The 21,369-nt window shown below is 32.7% G+C and overlaps 3 protein-coding genes across 3 annotated transcripts; 2 read left to right on the forward strand and 1 right to left on the reverse strand.

Annotated features, from left to right (window-relative positions):
- Nucleotides 1-2,239: 2,239 nt before the first annotated feature.
- On the reverse strand, nt 2,240-4,242 carry LOC100786808 (plastid-lipid-associated protein 6, chloroplastic). The gene is given in 6 exon segments (XM_041006219.1): nt 2,240-2,693; nt 3,031-3,157; nt 3,252-3,411; nt 3,413-3,438; nt 3,520-3,632; nt 4,140-4,242. Coding segments are annotated over 6 exon segments (744 nt in total). The 3' UTR covers nt 2,240-2,478.
- Nucleotides 4,243-5,951: 1,709 nt separating this feature from the next.
- Nucleotides 5,952-18,055, forward strand: LOC100787352 (long-chain-alcohol oxidase FAO1). Its single transcript, XM_006589218.4, has 3 exons — nt 5,952-6,401; nt 15,743-16,015; nt 16,125-18,055. Exons 1-3 carry the CDS (start codon nt 6,198-6,200, stop codon nt 17,868-17,870), a joined length of 2,223 nt encoding a protein of 740 aa, XP_006589281.1. The 5' UTR covers nt 5,952-6,197; the 3' UTR covers nt 17,871-18,055.
- Nucleotides 18,056-19,087: 1,032 nt separating this feature from the next.
- On the forward strand, nt 19,088-21,071 carry LOC100787881 (alkaline ceramidase). Its single transcript, XM_003535384.5, has 2 exons — nt 19,088-19,341; nt 19,839-21,071. Exons 1-2 carry the CDS (start codon nt 19,088-19,090, stop codon nt 20,350-20,352), a joined length of 768 nt encoding a protein of 255 aa, XP_003535432.1. The 3' UTR covers nt 20,353-21,071.
- The last annotated feature ends 298 nt before the right edge of the window (nt 21,072-21,369 follow it).

Consider the following 21,369-nt stretch of genomic DNA (forward strand, 5'->3'; position numbering starts at 1 on the left):
CTTGACTACTAGCTGCTCATTCATTTGTATCTCACCATTGGTGTCTTCCAAAGATTAAGGTTCTTCCACCCTGAAATTTGCCATTGTCATGGCACAATGAAGTTAAAATTAGGTAACTAATAAGACAGCAAGATCTACATGGATTTTAAGATACAAATGCTTCACGTGAATTGCTATTCAATATATAACAATATTTGAATACTTTCCCATATTTAAAATGTTTTCAAATGTGATGTAGAGAAAAAAAAAAAGAATAAATGCTTCTTAATAAAATCTTAAGTTCTGTCGACTGTCATAATCCAATTCTGCTTTGGTGATGACATGTTGATAATACATATCACTCTTAGGTGGCACTTCGTCTGAGAGAATCTAAAAAACTCGTAAGAACATGCTCATGAATGTAAAATTCTAAAGTTCGGTTCAAAATTTCTAAGAATACTGGACTCTGATGAAAACCAACATGCAACATCCTATGAAACATGAGAAATTGAATTCCATCTATAATTATGTGTTTTCAACATTCAAGTCACTATATATTTCTCCCAAGCTTGTGAGTAGTGATGATTCATAATCTAATGTAGAAGATACCTTTTTGTCCCTAACATACAAGCATTTCTCTAATGAAAGATACATTGGCTCATAAACTCCCAGTTAGTTGATCAAAATTAAAACCAAGTTCAGAACAAAATTAATCTCATGGAAAGATGAATAAAAATCACATCTGCAAAAGTAAACACAGTAGCAACAAGAAGCATCATAGAGAAAATGTATTTCTTAGAAGTTAGAATACAGAAAATCTATTTTGTGATATGCATTCAATTATATATACATAAAAATTTGATGCTCAGATTAAGTAATTATTGCCAAATTCCATTGCTTACAAAGAATAGAGAGAAAAAAATGAGGGGTCAAGGAAAGAATCTACCAGTGTTGCATCTTAGTAACCAATTGCAGAAACCCCGGAAAGTGGCACCAAATGATCATCCACCCCCTTGGAGACTTGAGGCTGGGGCAGGACTAAGCTATGTCAGTAGGACATCAGGCATCTTCAAGACCAGAGTACCGGACTAAGAGGATTATAGTTCATGTCCAACCTTCACGTTAGAGATATTGCAAGTCCAACAAATCTCCATATTCTTATTGAGATCATTTTATAAAAGAGCTTCAGGTAATCTTCAATTGAAAAGACAATACCTGAACATTCATGCTTTCACCAGGATCGATAGAGGTTAGTATATTTAGAAAGAGAGGTCCAAATCCTCTAATCCCCATGTAGATAGCATTTTAAGCATACTAATTTTTGTGTAGTAACTGCATTTGAAACCTTCAATCAAAGAAACTATTTTGAAGCACCACAACAGACCCCTCTTGACAAAAGACAAAACTATAAACAACATAGCATTTAGTAATGAAATAAGAACACAGAAACATATTCCTTTTTTTTTGTTGGCGGGTGTTTGGAATTGATGCATAAGAATAATAATAGTCAAAGGTTTTGGAAGTTGTCAGTAATGTTAATCATAAAGGTATAAAATTATTTGGCAACTCAGGGAAAATAAAAGTTCAAAAAAGTATCAATATTAAAAAAAACTACTTAATTTTGCATATCCATCGTAACAATATCTATAAGGCAAGGAATTTCATATTTTAAGATCATTAAGCAAGAAACCTGTTGTGATTTCTGCAAGAAAATGGAGCTGTGAGTGTAAGAGACCGGTGTTTCTTAACCAAAAAAAGAATGACATGCAAATTTTAATGGATTCAATGAATCACATAAGCAACCAATTGAAGATAAATATAATTAAATGCAAACTAGACAATAAAAAGCATCTAAGATTAATTTGGAATTTAAGATGTAGTGCGTCATTACCTAAAAATAAGAGACAAACAGAGCAAAGAGACAACGTGGTTATGATCTTGAATTTAGATACATGGCCCAAACACCAGAGTCAGTGCCTCAGGGACACAATAATTCCAAAGAATATTACACTGAGGCAAGAAGCATCAGGTTGATAACATTGCAAATCAATTTTTAATTTGTCTGTTCTTTAAAACTATAAGCAGTAAAAGTATGGATTTATATTTGATTGCCATAAAAGATTTTTTTGTTATGGTGAAAAAACATAGGAAATATGGTAAAAAAATTAGAGCAAAAAAAAAATTAATTATATCAATACGAACAGAGAGTCTAAAACTGAAAGGGAATTCTCTCAACAGTGTACTCAAGTGTCCTATCTAATGATCTGAAAGCAATTATTCCTTAAAAAAGAAATACGTTACACTTAAACAAAAAGTACCCTGTTTCCTTGGAACTACATAGTACAATTTAATTCCATCATATTTACAATGTTGAAGAACTTATAACAAATACTATCAGGAGAAAGAAAAAAGACAAAAAGATGACAGACACAGGTGTGGAAACATTTTTTTAAGTCCAACAGAGAAAATGAATAGTTCATAGTTGCATTCACCAGGAACTCAAGCAATCACAAAGACCCTTAGCTCGCCTCTATCTCCTCTTGTGATGCGGGTATCCGAGTCAAGATATGTAACTTCAAATTCACCACTTCCCGTATTAGATGGAGGCCTCAATGCATCGGGAATTCGAGGCACCTCTAATGGGGGCAACTGTGACAAATTCCCAGCTGTCTTCATAGTGGTTTTCTCAAATACTATCTTTATCTTTGAAGATCCTGGGACATTTACAAACCCACACAAGATATAAAGGCACTCTCAATACTGTACAATAATAGTACAACACTACAATTCTCATATCATGCAAAAATTTACCATGCACATACAGATAATAAACAAATGGTCTTGCTAAGCAGTGACCTTAGAACACTGGTTAAGGAATTAAAAAGAGAAGGTTTTTAATTGGAAATCATATGAGAGTGCGTTTAAAAATTATAGGAAAGCATATTTTTGTGCATCCCAATAAAAAATAAAGATAAAAAAACATTTCCTTTTTACTTCCTTCACCTCTGTCCTAATGGTTAGCATCACAGAACATAAAACGATAAAACCAACCTATGAGTTCAAATTTGTGGGCTAATGTGGCAGTTACTTCAAGGGGTTGTAGTGGCCAAGGAGCACCCAATTGAAGCTCCACTATGTTATCAAAATCTTTGCTCAAGATGTCAATTCGTTGAAAAACCTATCAACATAAAAAATGCAATAACTACAATGCAACTGGTAATGAATTTAAGTTTTGATCATATGTGATTGATTGGTAAGTAAGAGAAGAGAACCTGTCCAAGAGTAATAGGAAGGAGTCTTCCTATGGGAGGACCGGGACGGCTTCCACCGAGAGTTCGAGACGAGAATGCGCTGCTATAAATGAGTTTCCATCTTCCTTGCAAATTCTCAAGACCAAGCGAGAGATTCACAAATCCTCCACCAGCTTCAAGTTCCTCTGTTTAGCCCAGAAACAGCACTCTGCACTTATTTTATCACTCAAGTCAAACACACAAGGAACAAAACAATGAATCTACAACAAAAGCATCACGAAAATCCCACCAGGAGATTGAGCTTCAAAGAGGAGATGGAATCAGAGGTGTTTCCTGCGTAGCCAGAAGAAGATGGAGAAGAGTCAGCCACACCCACAGTGGAGATGGAATCAGAGGTGTTTCCTACTTACAAGTTACAAACACATTCGTATAGGAATAGGAGGAATCTTCGAAACAAATGTCATTGAGCTAATCGAACTTCGATGGAGGCCAACAAGCATTTAGTGGTTGAAAATAGTATTAAGCCAAATTGATGCAATTTTTCTGTGTCATGCTGAAATCACATTCACAATGCAAGATCAATAGTCCAAAATAGTACAGCATTGGAAGCCGCAATTAATTCTCAATGACAGCGGGGAAAAATTAGTGGGGGAAAAATTAGTGAAAACAGTACAAGTTGGATTTGTTTTATGTTTGAATGAGGGAATTAAAATGGGAAAAGTAATTATTTAGAGGATTTAAAATTTTTTCCGCCTGAATAATCTTTTTAGATGCTCATAGAAGAAATTTAAAATTTTAACATTTTAACATGGAATATATTTTTAACTATAAATTTAGAATTTTAAATTCTTTCAAAAACAAAAGAATTCTAAAATTTTTAGCAGCTTTCACAAAGGGTCTCGGCAGGACCATCGCCCAGTATAGAGCGTGCGGTTGGCCTTGATGACAGAGACGACGAGGAGGCCAAGGCAATTGGCGTCGAGGCGGTGAAACTGGCGCTCAGTAAGGACATGCGTGAGGATGGGGAGTAGGCGAGCTTGGCTTCTTCAGTTTTGCAGTCACAAAGGAAAGAGAAAAGCTTGTGGTTATGGGGTTCCAAGTAAAAAATTTTAACAATGAAATTTTTTTAATTAAAATAATTAAAGTTTCTAGAATTTAAAATTCTCTAAAATTCTAAAATTTATCATCCAAACATACTGTTAGAGAGATGATCACACTCTCACATCCATCTTGCTCAATTGATTTCGTCCATGTTTCATATCTGCAACATATACAAAATGTTGATATTAATTAAAGAGTGTGGACTAATTGTTAAAGCCGCATTTGTTGAAAGAAATAAAGTGTACAACTCATTATTTTAAATGTGACAAGAGGGGTAGCTATGGTATGATAATAAGAATAATTAAGATCATGATATTGATATAACTTGAAATTTATTTATTTATTTAAAAGGAGTAACCATCTATGGGCACTGGGGGCAAGCAATGTGTGGTTTATAGATTGATAAGATTCGTTTGGCTAGCTGGTGTTTCATTGGTTGTTTTATGAAGGAAAACAATGGGATAAATAATACAACGCGCAAGCACACAGTCTTATTTTAACATGCAGCTTTTTTGATAAAAAAAAATACAGATCTTTTTTTTTTTAAAATGTTTTTTATATTTTTAGAAACACTGCAAATTGGTTCCTTTTTAAGAAAAATAATTTAAAGCTACTGTCTGCCTAAATATAGAGCCATGCAAAAACGAATATTGTCACCCCTACTTCAAAACAGATGCATGGTTTAAAAGATGTTGTTCATTTATTTATTTTGATGGTATTGGCTACTTTTACACGCTTACACTGGAATGACAAATCTGGAATTGAAGGCCGTGCGATTCAACAAGAAGGACCCCTCTAGAATGATCAACTTCTTCTTAAACCTTTCATTAGTGCCTTGCCACAAATTGGTGAGTGCACCTTTTTTTTCTTCCCAAAAGTTGGTAGTAGATAGTTAAAAGAAAATACTTAATATCATTTAGAGAGCTAATAAATTGATTTTTTTTTTGTTTAGGTTTTAAGCATGGTCACATGCTCACAGCAACATGTATCAATTATTTTATTTTTTTATAAAATACAAACTTTTATTTTAGCTTTAAATTGAAAGAGGACAACAACAGAAAGAAACAGAACACCTTTCCTTTTTAGCATCAAATTCTAGCCAGTACCGAATAACAACCAATACTGCTTCTCCAATCTCTCCACGACAATAGTTTTAATTTGGTAGTTGGTGCAAACTAGAAAATTTTCAATATTTGTCTTGGGTTTGAGATTTATTTTAAAATTTATATAAGTGTTTAGGTCATAAGAAAATCTTTAATGTTATGTTTGGTTCAAAGGATAGAAATAGAGAAAATAAATATATATTTTTTAAAAATTAAAATATAATATAAAAAATACGGAATTCACATAATTTTTTCGGTATTTCTAAGTATGCATAAAAAGTTAGATGATATTTTATTTTTAAAAAACATAAATTAATTGTAATTAAAACAAGAAAAGTCTCATTTATTCATATTATTTTGACCAAAAAAAAAGATAATCTAAATTAGATGAAAATTATATGAAATACGTGAGCTTATGTGATTACACGCGATGGTAGGTTAGGTGATATTGGAAAAGGGTTTAAATGGAACGCAATGAGGAGTTGAGTTGTTGTCGTTGGGATTTAGTTAATAGCATATATATCCTAACACACTTACTACAATCTTCTGGATACACAAGAGTGTATACATAATTATAGATAATTATGGTTTTCTTACCTGTCTTTGGTTAATGATACAAGAAAACCATGCACTCTCTACTACCCTAGTCTCTATAAATACAACACCATTGTTGATTATTTAATTATATATATAGTAGCATAGATAGAGTTCCTTAAGTGTTTTATAAGTAACTGCTGAGGGAGAGAAAGCTATAGAAAGAGAAATGAAGAGAGATTGTCATCCTTTGCTGAGAGGTGGAAGAAGATGCAATAAATACACTCCTCACATTCTTTCTTCAGCTGAGATGGAATCATTATCAAGCATTTGTGAGGCTCTATTGCCTCCTCTGCAGTTGGACTCAACAAAAAGCAAGACTGTGCAACACTTCTGGAAAGCTTCTGGCTCTCAATTCTCTATCCCTCATGAGGTACCTCTCAATAATAATGACTCTTCAATTGTCACATGTTGTGTCATCTTCTCTTCTTTTTTATTCATTGCCTTTTGTTTTTCGATAAGGGTCTTGCCAATCACTCAGAACACTGATTAAAGAATTAAAAAGTGAAAGTTTATAGTGTGAAAATCTTAAGAAAACATAAAAAGATTTATGAAAAGCATAATTTCACGTATTCTAATAAACAATTTTTTATTCTTAATTCTTTAATTAATCAAGTATCTTTAGATTACTAGCTGCCATTTGTCTTTTGATAATATACCTAACATATTAAATATTTATCATGGTCATGGAACCATAATCAACTGCATAGTTAATTTCCTGCAAAGAGATTATTGGGATTAGTTTGTTTAGAATTCAGCCAAATGATTGTTAATCTGATAAGGAGAAGTTGAGGCATGTTTGAGATGATATCTTAAGGTTCATGATAATTTGGGGAATTGATTGAGTGGCTGGGGAAAGAGAAAGATAGAAACAGGGCAGTGTTTAGGAACTTTAGGACCTTAGACAAGTTTTTAAAGAAACTTAATATCATATAAATTATTTCTCAAACTAATTTTTTTTAGTTTTTATGACTTTTTTACCAATTAAACTCATTTTTATATGTTTTTTTTTATGAATAATAAGACATTTATCGAGAGTACTATATATTAAGATTGAATTAATTTTTTAACTTATTTTTTATTTTAAGTTTTGAAAACATTTCTTACTTTATATTTTATTTTTTTTTCCTATTACTACAAAGTATAAGAATAAAATAAAGAGCACTACATAATATAAACAAAATATTTTTTAAAAAATATGGTATCAATTAAGGTATTAAAACAATATAAAAAAGAGATAGAGAAATAATGAGAATATTAAATAAATGTTTTTTTAACTAAAAGAACTGATAAGTCATACATCAATATCTCTAACCTTAATGTTATAAAAAAATTATTTATAACATCAATAATCATGTTACTAATTAATGGTATAATTTCTTATAATAAGCTACAAATTCAATTTTCAATTATATATATGATTTTGATAATTAGTTTTTTCACCTCTAATTATTAATTAAGACAAGTAGTTAATTTTTGAATAATTTTCCAATCATAGAACATTTTTTTTCATTATAATTTAAACAATAAGAATGAATTTATGCAAAAGCTTACATAAAAACAAATAAAATAAAATTAAGAAACGTAAGATAATGACCTTACTTATCTTATACTATTCACGACCTTGGATAAAGAAAGAAGATGAAATAGAAATGTCGTTGTTATATGATTAATTATTTTTGGTTTGTCGGTGGGATTATGAAACAAAAAAGGTTAAAAATTGCATTTTTTAACATTAATTATTGTCACATATCTTTTACTACTATTATCGTTAGCACACATTCTTGATAGCGTGTCGGATTACCATTGACGTGGACAGACGTCTACGACTTTTTCTTTCCTGGGAAATTTTATGCGGTCGGATTAAGCTGTAATTTTTTTTCCTTGATAAATACTGCTACTATAATTATGCTATAATTTCACGTGTCCAACTGAAATAGATGTAAAAGATAATTTTGAGTCTGTACGTATAAATATTTTTACAATCGCTTTTAAAAAAAAGAAAATTATAAGAACAAATAATAATGAATTTTTTCATAAATTAAAATTGACTTATACATAAATTAATTTATAGAAACTCTCTTATGTTAATTTCTCTAAAAGATAATTTTTTACTCTCTATAAAAAAAAGATACATTATTTTTAATTTATAGAGAGACTTATTGTGTTTTTGTTTATTTTAATTTATAAATTTATTATGTTTATGCAAAAATTTATCTAAATAAATCCTATTTCATCTTTTTTAAATGTATTTAAATCATTAATTAATATAAATAATTATACATTTCTACACGAAAAAAAGGAATATCGTAAAAAAAATGACCTTGACAAATCCCCTTTCTTTGTGAAGCTGTATTTTAAAATCAAATTTTAGCTATATTTTCAGAGCAAAGAAAAAACTTAGTATGCATAAGAATTTTTTTAAAAAAATATTTTTAAATATAATTTGATTAAAATATATTCACAATATTTTTTATAATATCATCTAATTAATGATAAAGTATTATATATGATAAAATGATTGATGTTGATAAAAGTTATTTAGATAAAGAATTTTTCAAATATGATAAAAAAATAACATGTTTATATTAATGCATCCATTTTTTTTCGAATAAAAATTACTCTTCCATAGTTGAATTAAATTAAAATATTATCCCTCACTTCCTTTTTTTTCTCTCCCTATAACAATATTATACATCCCCTATAACAATAAAGCAGTTTTCCTTAAAAAAAATAAAGCAGTTATATATTTTTTATTTGAAGGATGTGACGTATCTTTACCATATTTGAATGTTATAAATGGAAATAAATGATTCGCGATTACTATTATCATAACCTTTCATGATTCATAATGAATGTACTAACTTTAGGCTACCTAGGTAATGAGTCTCGTGGTTTCTATCGTGTCGTCTTGCCATTGTTTTCTTTTTGTTATAATTAAATTCATTATAATATTTTAACATGTACTTTTCAAGCATATAACATGAATTTGATTCATAACTATGCATAGAATAGCACTTATAAGTAGAAGAGTTATCCTTTTATTGATATTTTGTTTTTGGGAGATTAATTTCATGATTTTTGGCTGAAAGATATGTTGGACATTTTAGTGTAATTGATCTCTTTATTATGTTAAAATAAGAGTGCATGCTTGTTTTAATGTAATAACGAGATGTTCGGTTTAGACAAAGGTTGGAAGTTACATGGAAGTTACTAAAACTTCCATTAACGGCAATTTTTAAAATAAATAACTTCCATCAACCGCCAAAAACCACCTGTTCTTTGATTATAAATAATCATCCTGGTTCAGAAAGCATAACATGTGAAAAACATACAAGACCAAAACAAAACTCTTGAATTATAATCTTCTGATTTTATCCGATTGAACAATTTTGGTTGAACCCCGAAATTTGATTCAATCTGAAAGTGTTTATACACGACTTCAGATTTATCCAGGATTATCTCGATTTTCAAAATTAACCAACAAAAGATTGAATCAAATCTTTCAAGATGACGAACGATAGTTCGAAGATGACAAACAAATTTGCGAAGTTGGACAAGTTTGAAGGACAGGATTTCAGAAGATGGCAGAAGAAGATGCACTTTCTCTTGACAACATTGAATGTGGTGTATGTGCTGAGCACACCGATGCCGGTATATATGGAAGACGAAACTCTGGATCAAACAAGGAAGCGTTCGAAATGGGAGAACGACGATTACATTTGTCGTGGACACATTCTGAACGGTATGTCTGACTCTCTCTTTGATATTTATCAAAATATTGAGTCTGCTAAGGAATTATGGGACTCTCTTGAATCCAAGTATATGGCAGAAGATGCCTCAAGTAACAAATTCTTAGTTAGTAATTTCTTTAATTACAAAATGAGTGATTCGAGGCCTGTTATGGAGCAATATAATGAACTGCTGCGGATTTTGGGTCAGTTTACTCAACATGATTTGAAAATGGATGAATCCATTGCAGTTTCATCTATAATTGATAAACTGCCTTCTTCTTGGAAAGACTTCAAGCATACCTTGAAACATAAGAAGGAAGAGTTGAGTCTGGTTCAACTCGGTAGTCATTTCATGATTGAGGAGTCGTTGAGGGCTCAGGAAATTGACAAAGTCAATGATAAAACCGTAGCAGGTTCCTCTTCCGTTAATATGGTAGAGGAAAGTGGAACAGTTAAGCAAAATTACAATGCTAAAGGTAACAAACGAAAATTTCAAGGAAATAAGAACAAAGGTCCAAACAAACAAACAAAATTGTCATGTTGGAAGTGTGGGAAACCTGGTCATTTAAAGAGGGATTGCCGGGTGTTCAAAGGAAAGAACAAGGCTGGTCCAAGTGGGTCTAATGATCCTAAAAAGCAACAAGGTCAGATTGTAGTGAATAATTTTAATTCGAATACGAATTCAAATTATGTATCACTAATATCTGATGCATTCTATGTGCAGGATGATGACGTTGCTTGGTGGTTTGATTCGGGAGCAACAAGCCATGTGTGCAAAGATCGTCGTTGGTTCAAGGAATTTAGACCAATCGATGATGGCTCTATTGTGAAGATGGGCAATGTTGCAACTGAACCAATCCTAGGATTAGGTTGTGTGAATTTAGTTTTTACTTCCGGAAAAAGTTTGTATTTGGATAATGTCTTATTTGTACCTGGTATTCGTAAGAACTTATTGTCTGGTATGGTTTTAAATAATTGTGGTTTCTAGCAAGTACTTGAAAGTGACAAGTACATCTTGTCAAGACATGGTTCGTTTGTTGGATTTGGTTATCGTTGTAATGGAATGTTTAAATTAAACATTGATGTTCCTTTTGTTCATGAATCTGTTTGTATGGCCTCGTGTAGTTCTATAACTAATATGACAAAATCAGAAATTTGGCATGCTAGATTAGGACATGTTCATTACAAAAGATTAAAAGATATGTCAAAAACAAGTATGATTCCTCCTTTTGATATGAACATTGAAAAATGCAAAACTTGCATGTTGACCAAGATCACTAGGAAACCTTTTAAGGATGTTAAAAGTGAGACTAAAGTCTTAGACCTTATTCATAGTGATTTGTGTGATTTGCATGCTACTCCATCATTAGGTCATAAAAAATATCTTGTTACTTTTATTGATGATGCATCAAGGTATTGTTATGTATATTTATTAAATACAAAAGATGAAGCTCTTGATAAATTTAAAATTTATAAGAAAGAGGTAGAACTTCATCAAAATGGGCTAATCAAAACTCTTCGTACGGATAGGGGAGGTGAGTATTATGATCCGGTTTATTTTCAATCTACTGGAATAATACATCAAACTACAGCTCCCTATACACCACAACAGAATGGTGTAGCCGAAAGGAAGAATAGAACCTTGAAAGAAATGGTGAATTCCACGTTATCCTATTCGGGTTTAAGTGAAGGATTTTGGGGTGAGGCTATGTTGACAGCATGTTACTTGTTGAACCGAATTCCTAACAAAAGGAATAAGGTTACCCCATATGAACTTTGGCACAAAAAGACACCAAATTTGAGTTATCTCAAAATTTGGGGATGTAGGGCTGTAGTCAGGCTTACAGAACCTAAAAGGAAAACCATAGGTGAAAGAGGTATAGATTGCATATTTATTGGATATGCTGAACATTCTAAAGTATATAGATTCTATGTGCTAGAATCTAATGATTCTGTTACTGTGAACTCGGTTATAGAGTCACGAGATGCTATCTTTGATGAACAAAGGTTTACATCTATACCTAGGCCAAAGGACATGAATTCCATGTCGAAAGTCTCAGTTAATATTGAGGATATACCTTTAACTAGTACTGAAACTAGAAAGAGTACGAGAGTAAGAAAAGCTAAGTCATTTGGTGATGACTTTCAACTCTATTTGGTTGAAGGGTCAAGGAATGATATTGAATTTCAATATCAATATTGCCTTAATGTTGAGGAAGACCCAAAGACTTTTAGTGAAGCAATGGCTTCAAGGGATGCTGTATTCTGGAAAGAAGCAATCCAAAGTGAGATGGATTCCATCATGCAAAATAATACATGGAAATTGGTTGACTTACCTCCTGGATGTAAGCCATTAGGATGTAAGATGATCTTTAGGAGAAAGATGAAAGTGGATGGTACTGTTGACAAGTACAAAGCCAGATTGGTTATCCAAGGCTTTAGGCAAAAGGAGGGTATTGATTTTTTCGATACATATGCTCCTGTTGCTAGGATATCCACTATTAGACTGTTGTTAGCACTTGCTGCTATCCACAATCTGATGATTCACCAAATGGATGTGAAAACTGCATTCTTAAATGGTGAATTGGATGAAGAGATATACATGAAACAACCTGAAGGGTTTGTTATGCCAGGAAATGAAAATAAGGTGTGTAAACTGATGAAATCTCTTTATGGCTTGAAACAAGCGCCTAAGCAATGGCATCAAAAATTTGATGAGGTTGTGTTGTCTAGTGGTTTTGTTATAAACCAAGCAGATAAATGTCTATACAGCAAGTTTGATACTCATGGCAAAGGAGTTATCATTTGTCTGTATGTAGACGACATGTTGATCTTTGGTACCGACCAAGATCAAGTTGATGAAACTAAGGCATTTTTGTCTTCTAAGTTTGATATGAAAGATATGGGGGAGGCGGATGTGATCTTAGGAATAAAGATCAAACGTGGAAACAATGGCATTTCCATCTCTCAATCACATTATATTGAGAAGATTTTGGAGAAATTTAATTTTAAAGATTGTTCTCCGGTAAGTACTCCCATTGATCCTAACCTGAAGCTATTACCTAATAAAGGTGTAGCAGTGTCTCAACTTGAATACTCAAGGGCGATAGGATCACTCATGTATGCAATGATTAGTACTAGGCCTGATATAGCTTATGTTGTTGCTAAACTCAGTAGGTTTACAAGTAATCCTAGTTCTCATCATTGGCAAGCTATGAATAGAGTATTCAAGTACTTAAAGGGAACCATTGACTATGGTTTGACATATACTGGATTTCCTTCGGTTATTGAAGGTTACTCTGATGCAAGTTGGATAACCAATATGGAGGATTATTCATCCACAAGTGGTTGGGTATTCCTCCTTGGAGGAGGTGCTATCTCTTGGGCATCCAAGAAACAGACCTGCATTACAAATTCAACAATGGAATCTGAATTTGTAGCTTTAGCAGCAGCTGGTAAAGAAGCTGAGTGGCTAAGAAATCTAATCTATGAGATTCCATTGTGGCCCAAACCTATACCTCCCATGTCTATCAGGTGTGATAGTCAGGCAACTTTGGCTAAGGCATATAGTCAAGTGTATAATGGGAAGTCTAGACACTTGGGTGTTAGACACAACATGGTTCGGGAGTTAATCATGCATGGTGTGATATCAGTGGAGTTTGTGAGAACTCAGCATAATTTGGCCGATCATTTAACCAAAGGGTTAAGTAGAGATCTCGTAAAAAGGTCGGCTGTGGGATTAGGATTAAAGTCCATCTGAAATCTCTTATGTTAAGATACTCAATTCCCATCTAATATGACATTAGGTGTTGAATTCAATGTGGAAAGCTTAACATGTAGAGATTGGAACACATCATCGAAAGTATCCCAAAAGGAATGTGTTCGGTTCTGTAAGTTAAGGAGGTTGAAGTATAACTTCTCAATGGTTCTTTTGAAAAATAGCATTTACAGGTGCAAGAAAGAAAAGGACTACCTATATAAGCATGAAGTTTAGCCGCTTCAAGAAGCTGGGACTTGGCTTTGATATGCTTATGAAGGATAGGGACACAGGCTAGTAAAACTAGTGTCGAGCAAGAGTAATGTTATAAACTATTGTGCAGATTATCTTCATGTATTCATTATGAATAGAAAGGGTTCAATCCTTAGTGACACCCTGATATTCGAATATTTGAAACGTGTAATTTGCTAAGATGAAATTCAATCGTCACGATATTTCATCTATGCAGTAGTTTGTGGTATGTTATGACTTTGGTGATTTGATCGGTAATTACACTAAAATGGGGGAGGTTTGTTGGACATTTTAGTGTAATTGATCTCTTTATTATGTTAAAATAAGAGTGCACGCTTGTTTTAATGTAATAACGAGATGTTCGGTTTAGGCAAAGGTTGGAAGTTACATGGAAGTTACTAAAACTTCCATTAACGGCAATTTTTAAAATAAATAACTTCCATCAACCGCCAAAAACCACCTGTTCTTTGATTATAAATAATCATCCTGGTTCAGAAAGCATAACATGTGAAAAACATACAAGACCAAAACAAAACTCTTGAATTATAATCTTCTGATTTTATCCGATTGAACAATTTTGGTTGAACCCCGAAATTTGATTCAATCTGAAAGTGTTTATACACGACTTCAGATTTATCCAGGATTATCTCGATTTTCAAAATTAACCAACAAGATATCCTATCTAATATCGGATAAAAAACATACGTGCAATTCTTTAATTGAGTTTTATTATTTGACTTTTTTTAAATAATTTTTAAAACACTAACTAGCCATGATTTTCCTGTTCGGATTTTTTTCAAGAAAAGTTGGCATATTTTAACTGCTAGTTCTAGATGAATGAATAATAATTACTCACTTTTACTCATTTAATCATTGCTCAGAATATTGAGAAAATTGTAAATTATATTTAATCTTTTAAACATTACTTCTTCTTCTTTTTTAAAAAAACTTATATTAGCAAATATCTTAACATTTCCTGATACTTTTATTCAAATAAAATTAAATTAACTAAATCTTAAAATGCACATGTGTGAATTTTCGCTTTTAGTTTATTTTCATTTTAGATGGAAAAATAAAAGAACTTCCTACTAGTAGTAAAAAATCTTGCTTATTAGGATAAAAAATATTATAAAAATCACTATAATATGATTCCTTGATTATCAGTATAAATAAGTTAAATTATTTTGAATGAAAGCATTTTTAATTGTCATTATTCAATGCGAGCATTCAAGAATTTTTCTTAACCTTTTATTTATTAATATTTTAAGTTCTAACTTGAATTTCAATATTTTTATAAGAAATTATCAATAATTAAAATATTATTGTATCATGATATAAATGATTTACCATAAATATAAAATACAATTTATATGTTACAAATATTAATTTATTATAAATTTTAATTATAATATATAATTTTATATTTGTTGAAACATTTATTTATTATAAATTTTAGTTATATAAAATAAACATTTATTGTATATCACTCACAAAATAAAATACTAGCTTTCATAAAATAAAATAAAATATTAGCTATGGTTAAAGATTAGGGCAAGTATTTTTAAAATGTCGAGTTAAAGGAATTATAGGCTCTAGCATATATTCTTATGTATTATAATTTATTGATTTGACTCAGCTCAGTTGACATTACATGTTGAATGTTGAGAAAAGACCTAGGTTAGATCCTAGCAAAATAAAAGAATAAAGAGTTTTAAGTGTGATTAAATTTTGAATTGAGTAATTACGGTTATTTGTTAATAAAAAAAATTATTGATTTATCATGATATTGGTGTCCCGTATGTAACACTATCAAGGTGCAAACAACTTTTCCAGCTAACGTTTACTTCTTTTTTTTTTTACAATCAGTAATGAACTAATTATGCAATCATAACTACTTAGAGTAGCATAAATGAATACTTTATCAGTATTTGGTATGGTAACTAGAACCTAATAATGTGAAATGTGCACTAGATTGCAGAAATACTGATAAAAAGAGCTCTAAAAGAAGCATTGATACTACTGAGAGTGATTCTATGGCTACTGTCAACAAGGTTGGGCACATTGTTGCTATGTGGAACTCTCTGTCTGAGTAAGAAATGGCCCTTCATCAACAGCTTCTCAAATCTTTCTTTGGACAACAGAGAAAAGGTTCTGCAGAAATGGTTCAAGCATCGGTTCCTGACACCTATTAGACTTGTATTCATTTACATCAAAGTCCTTTGCTTCTTTGTTTTCTTCTCTCAGGCAATGCCTCTTTCTTGATTCACAATTTCTCTTTAACATTCACATCTCTTCCCTTTGTCTTTCTAACTGTTTGTGCAATGGAATTATTGAATATTTCACTTTTGTGCAGTGTGATGACAATGGTGAAAACCCAGCATGGGAAGCTATAGGATATCAAGTTGACTCTGATGGGATCACAACAACAAGCAATGTTCACAGAGAAAGGCCTCTTGAAAAGGGAATAGTGGAAGCAATGAAAGAGAGTAACTTGAGTCTGCCTAAGTCTCTTATTGAGAAAGGTCTTGAAGTTGCTATAGATTCTAAAAACAATACCCTGAATATAAAATGTGATGTAGTAATTGTTGGTTCTGGTTGTGGTGGAGGAGTTGCAGCTTCTATTCTAGCAAGTTCAGGCTTGAAGGTGCTTGTTCTTGAGAAAGGAAACTACTTTACCCCCAATGATTATTCTTCTCTAGAAGGGCCTTCTCTGAATGAGCTTTATGAGTTAGGAGGAACTTTTGCATCAAGGGATGGGAAAATGGCAATTCTTACTGGGACAACTGTGGGTGGTGGTTCTGCTGTTAATTGGGCCGCATCTATTAGAACACCAGATTTTGTGCTTGAGGAATGGGGAAAAGACCACAAGCTATCACTCTTTTCAAGCCATGAGTATCTTTCTGCCATGGACATGGTGTGTAAAAGGATTGGCGTGACCGATAAGTGCATCGAGGAAGGGCTGCAGAATCAAGTTCTCAGAAAAGGTTGCAAGAATCTTGGTCTTCCAGTTGATTACGTGCCAAGAAACTCATCGGAACGTCACTACTGTGGCTCTTGCAACTATGGTTGTACAAGAGGGGAGAAACAAGGAACTGAAGTTACATGGCTTGTTGATGCTGTGGATCATGGTGCAGTGATACTAACAGGAACAAAAGCTGAGAGGTTTATATTGGGAAAGAAGAACAAAGGAGGGGGTGTGAGAAGAAAGAAATGCTTAGGAGTGATGGCAAATGTTGTAACAAACAACATCACTTGGAGACTTAAAGTTGAGGCGAAAGTGACAGTTTCAGCATGTGGAGCCCTTTTCACACCTCCTTTAATGATCTCCAGTGGATTGAAGAACAAGCACATTGGCAAGAACCTTCATCTCCATCCAGTGCTAATGTCATGGGGATATTTTCCAGACTCAAATTCTGAACTCAAGGGTAAATGCTATGAGGGGGGAATAATCACTTCAGTCCACAAGGTGGTATCAGAGGACTACTCCAAAGTAAAAGCCATAGTTGAAACTCCAGCATTGGGACCAGGAGCCTTATCTACACTGATTCCTTGGGTGTCTGGACTTGACTTCAAAGACAGAATGCTCAAATATTCAAGGACTGTTCATCTGATCACAATTATTAGGGATATGGGCTGTGGAGAAGTTAGGAGTGAGGGAAGGGTGCATTATGAGTTGGATGAATCAGACAAAGAGAACATAAGGGATGGAGTGAAGCAGGCACTGAGGATTCTAATAGCAGCAGGTGCTGTTGAGGTAGGTACTCACAGAAGTGATGGACATAGAATTGAATGTAATGGGAAAAATGAAAAGGAATTGGAGAGGTTTGTGGAATCAGTATATGCAACAGAAGGGTTAATGTCACATGAAGAAAAGTGGAGTATCTATAGCTCTGCACACCAAATGGGAAGTTGTAGGATGGGAATGAGTGAAAAGGAAGGTGCAGTGGATGAAAATGGGATGAGTTGGGAAGCAGAAGGACTATTTGTGTGTGATGCAAGTTTGCTTCCAACTGCAATTGGTGTCAATCCTATGATAACTATACAGTCTACTGCATATTGTGTTGCCAAGAGAATTGCAGCCTTTTTGAAGATAGAATAGAATGGGCTGGTTTGTTATTCTTTTTTTCAAGCAAGCATGTGTATTTAGATGAATAAGTTATGGCGCGACAAGCATATACTATAATAATTGCATAGGTTGTTTGAAAGTTTAATTCTTTTTGAAAGGCCATTCATGCTACGAAGAACATGTGATTTGTAATATTATAATTATTTTACATTCTTGAATTATTTCTGGCAAGGTGACTCATTAGTTTTAACTCATCAATTTACGATATTGATATTTTTTAATGTGAATCAGAATATATCTTAGCTAAATGTCAATGACTAATCCTTCAAAATACTAAAATTCATTAAAGGGGTTGACCTCACTCATTAATGTTTTTTCATATGCATGAACTAAAGATCAAATTTCATAACTACAATAAGGTTATATACCAACCATATTAAAAATATTAGTACAACATGGATATAAATACTTGAATATGATTAATATCTAAAATCTAAAATGTAAGACATTCAATACCACATGTGTGAATATGGTGAGAGATTCTAACAAAATGAAATAAGTGTAACATAATAATACATCTAGATTCATAATAAGTAAAAAAAAAAAAAATGTTGGTGTTGGTGTTAGCTTAATAGTGAGAAGGAGTTGGGGCCTGACACGTATCAGCCTCTCCTGCTTACATTTTCCAACACCAATGAATCACAGCTTGTAACGGTAATAACGGTTCCCATCTTCTTCTTTACAAGTGGAGTTTAACTTTCTAGTAACCATTCGTTTGTGCCAATAGGTTTACATTACATTCCTTTTGTGTTACAATAAACTAAAACTATCCTACAATAACAAAAAAGATATTCTGCTACAAATAAACATTATTTATTTAACCTTTCTTTTTTCACAAAAAAGAAGAGAAAAACATTGAATTTGGGAAGCTCAATCCGTACGAGGAAAGCAGATAGTCATTGTCCGGCTGGTACATGTGTTTTATCTGAGTGAATGCTATTATTATCACTAGAGACAGAAAGAGAAGACAAAATGAGATCTACGTGCTTCTGCACAACCGCTTTATTTTTCCTCCTTAATCTTCCCCAGTAATTAATGTATTGTGAATTAACATGTTGGTGTATTTGATCTATGTATGTATACTCCTTAATCTTCCCATATGATTGTATTTTTGCATGTCGCTACATGATTTGCAGGGATTTTTAAATTCAGATAATTAGATAAACAAATTCATCCGTTTGTAGAGGAAAATGGCCGAAATAATATCTAGCTTCTGGGGTCCGGTCACATCAACAACAGATTGCTGTGAAAAGAATTATGCATATTCATCTTATATTGCAGAATTTTATAACACAATATCCAACATTCCAACCATTCTTTTGGCTCTTATTGGTCTTATAAGTGCTCATACACAACGGTTTGAGAAAAGATTTTGTGTTCTTCACCTATCGATTATGGCATTTGCCATTGGAAGCATGTTGTACCATGCTACACTACAACATGTGTAAGTATTCATTCATCTCTCTATCATTTTTGTCCAGTAATTTATATAAACTTTTGGTTGTTGGTTTTCAAATCGTTTTAGATTCTTTCTGCATTAAACAAAATGAGTTTGGCATTCTATACAAATGTTTGTTGAATAATTGAAGAATTCAGATTTAAGGTGATTGCAAGGGATACATCATACATTAGCCTCATGTCACGATAAAATATTGATTGAGATTTTGGTATAGTGATAATGTGGTCGTACACGAATGTTTCAGACATATGTGTGTGTAGTTTTATTTTTTCCGTATTAATCAACAATTGGCAGTGCTTTGTATGACTTCAGAAAGATCAAATGTATGTACATTCTACTTCATTAATGAACATTATTCTATCTAATGCAGCTTAGGCATATTATGATGTAAGTAAACCCACTTATGCATTTCAATTAGAGGGGCTATTTTGAATTTGTTTTGGTTGAGTAATTTATTCTTAAGTTGTTGCACTTTGATTTAGGAAACAGCAGAGCAATGAAACTCCAATGATGTGGGAAATTCTGCTATACATCTACATCCTCTATTCCCCAGATTGGCACTACCCTCGTACAATGCCAATCTTCCTATGTTTATACGGTGCCATTTTCGCCATAGTTCATTCAGTGCTCCGTTTTGGAATAGGCTTCAAAGTCCACTATGTAATTCTCAGCCTCCTCTGCATTCCTAGAATGTACAAGTACTACATTTACACTGATGATGTGTGCGCTAAGTGCCTTGCACGACTTTATGTAGCCACTCTTCTGTTGGGAAGTTTAGCTTGGTTAAGTGATCTTGTTTTCTGCAACAAGATATCAAGTTGGCCAATTAATCCACAAGGTCATGCTTTGTGGCATGTCTTCATGGGCTTCAACTCCTACTTTGCTAACACATTCTTGATGTTTTGCCGTGCTCAACAATGTGGCTGGTCTCCAAGAATTGTCCGTTTAATGGGTGTTTTGCCCTATGTCAAGATTCAGAAGCCAAAACGACAGTAACACAAAATAATACAAGATGTGAAAAAGTTTCTGATTTTGGTAAAGAGTTGTTAGCTATAGATGTTCTTGGCTTTTCTGTTATTTTTTTTTTTTTGGTATAGACTATAGAGTGGCTTAAATTATTACTATTTTTTTTATATATTTTGCTGTACACGTAGGACATGTATACCATATTTATGCCACTATATGGATGCTCACTTCAACCAAAAATTTAGCTATACTGGCTGTTGTTTGATTCTCTGTTGAATCACCCTACACAATTATTGTAACATTTTGGGCAAGTGTTAACCCTTTCTAGGTGACTTTGAGCATGTGATTAAATTTTATTTGTGGAGCTTTAAACGTCAAACTCAGTTTGATGTTGCTTTCACAGGGGAACTTCCCTTGAGAAAGTGGGTATTTTTGGAATTTGATTACATTTTCCCGTCCCTTTTGGCTAGAGCTACTTTGTTATGATTCTTTTCAAAGCTAGTTGGGAATCATGTTCTATGCGACTGGAAAAGTGTATTTGCAGATCATATTCATGTTTACAGCTAAGGAGTGTAGCTTTTCTTACTGCATAATTAGATTAAATTATTTTGCATTCGATAGCATTTTAATTAAATAATTCCTTGAAGTACAATAAGCTAATGAGAAAAATGTCTGCGATAATATGCTTTCTGTTGACAGTGTAATTGTCAATAAATACCAGTAACCTAGTCTGCGTACCAATGGCTGTATTCTGGATCTTCTTGATGACAAGAAAACATAAAAACGTTGCTACTATCTGCCTTCTGTTCAACTTCAAATCCTCAATGTATTTAAACTTCTTAAGGAAACTAATGATTACCCCAATTACAGGTGGAAAAACATTGCCTTTTTTTGCTGCCTGCTTGATAAAAGTCCAATTATTCTCTATTCATAAATTAAGGGAGGTTCACGCTCCAATTGTAACTGAGTGATGGGTTGGACACATTGAATATCTAACATACCGAAAAAGAATTTGTAAGTCCAAAAAAGAATCCAAGGCAAGACAAA

The sequence above is a fragment of the Glycine max genome, chromosome 10 (assembly GCF_000004515.6).
Source record: "Glycine max cultivar Williams 82 chromosome 10, Glycine_max_v4.0, whole genome shotgun sequence".
In the NCBI taxonomy this organism is placed as follows: domain Eukaryota; kingdom Viridiplantae; phylum Streptophyta; class Magnoliopsida; order Fabales; family Fabaceae; genus Glycine; species Glycine max.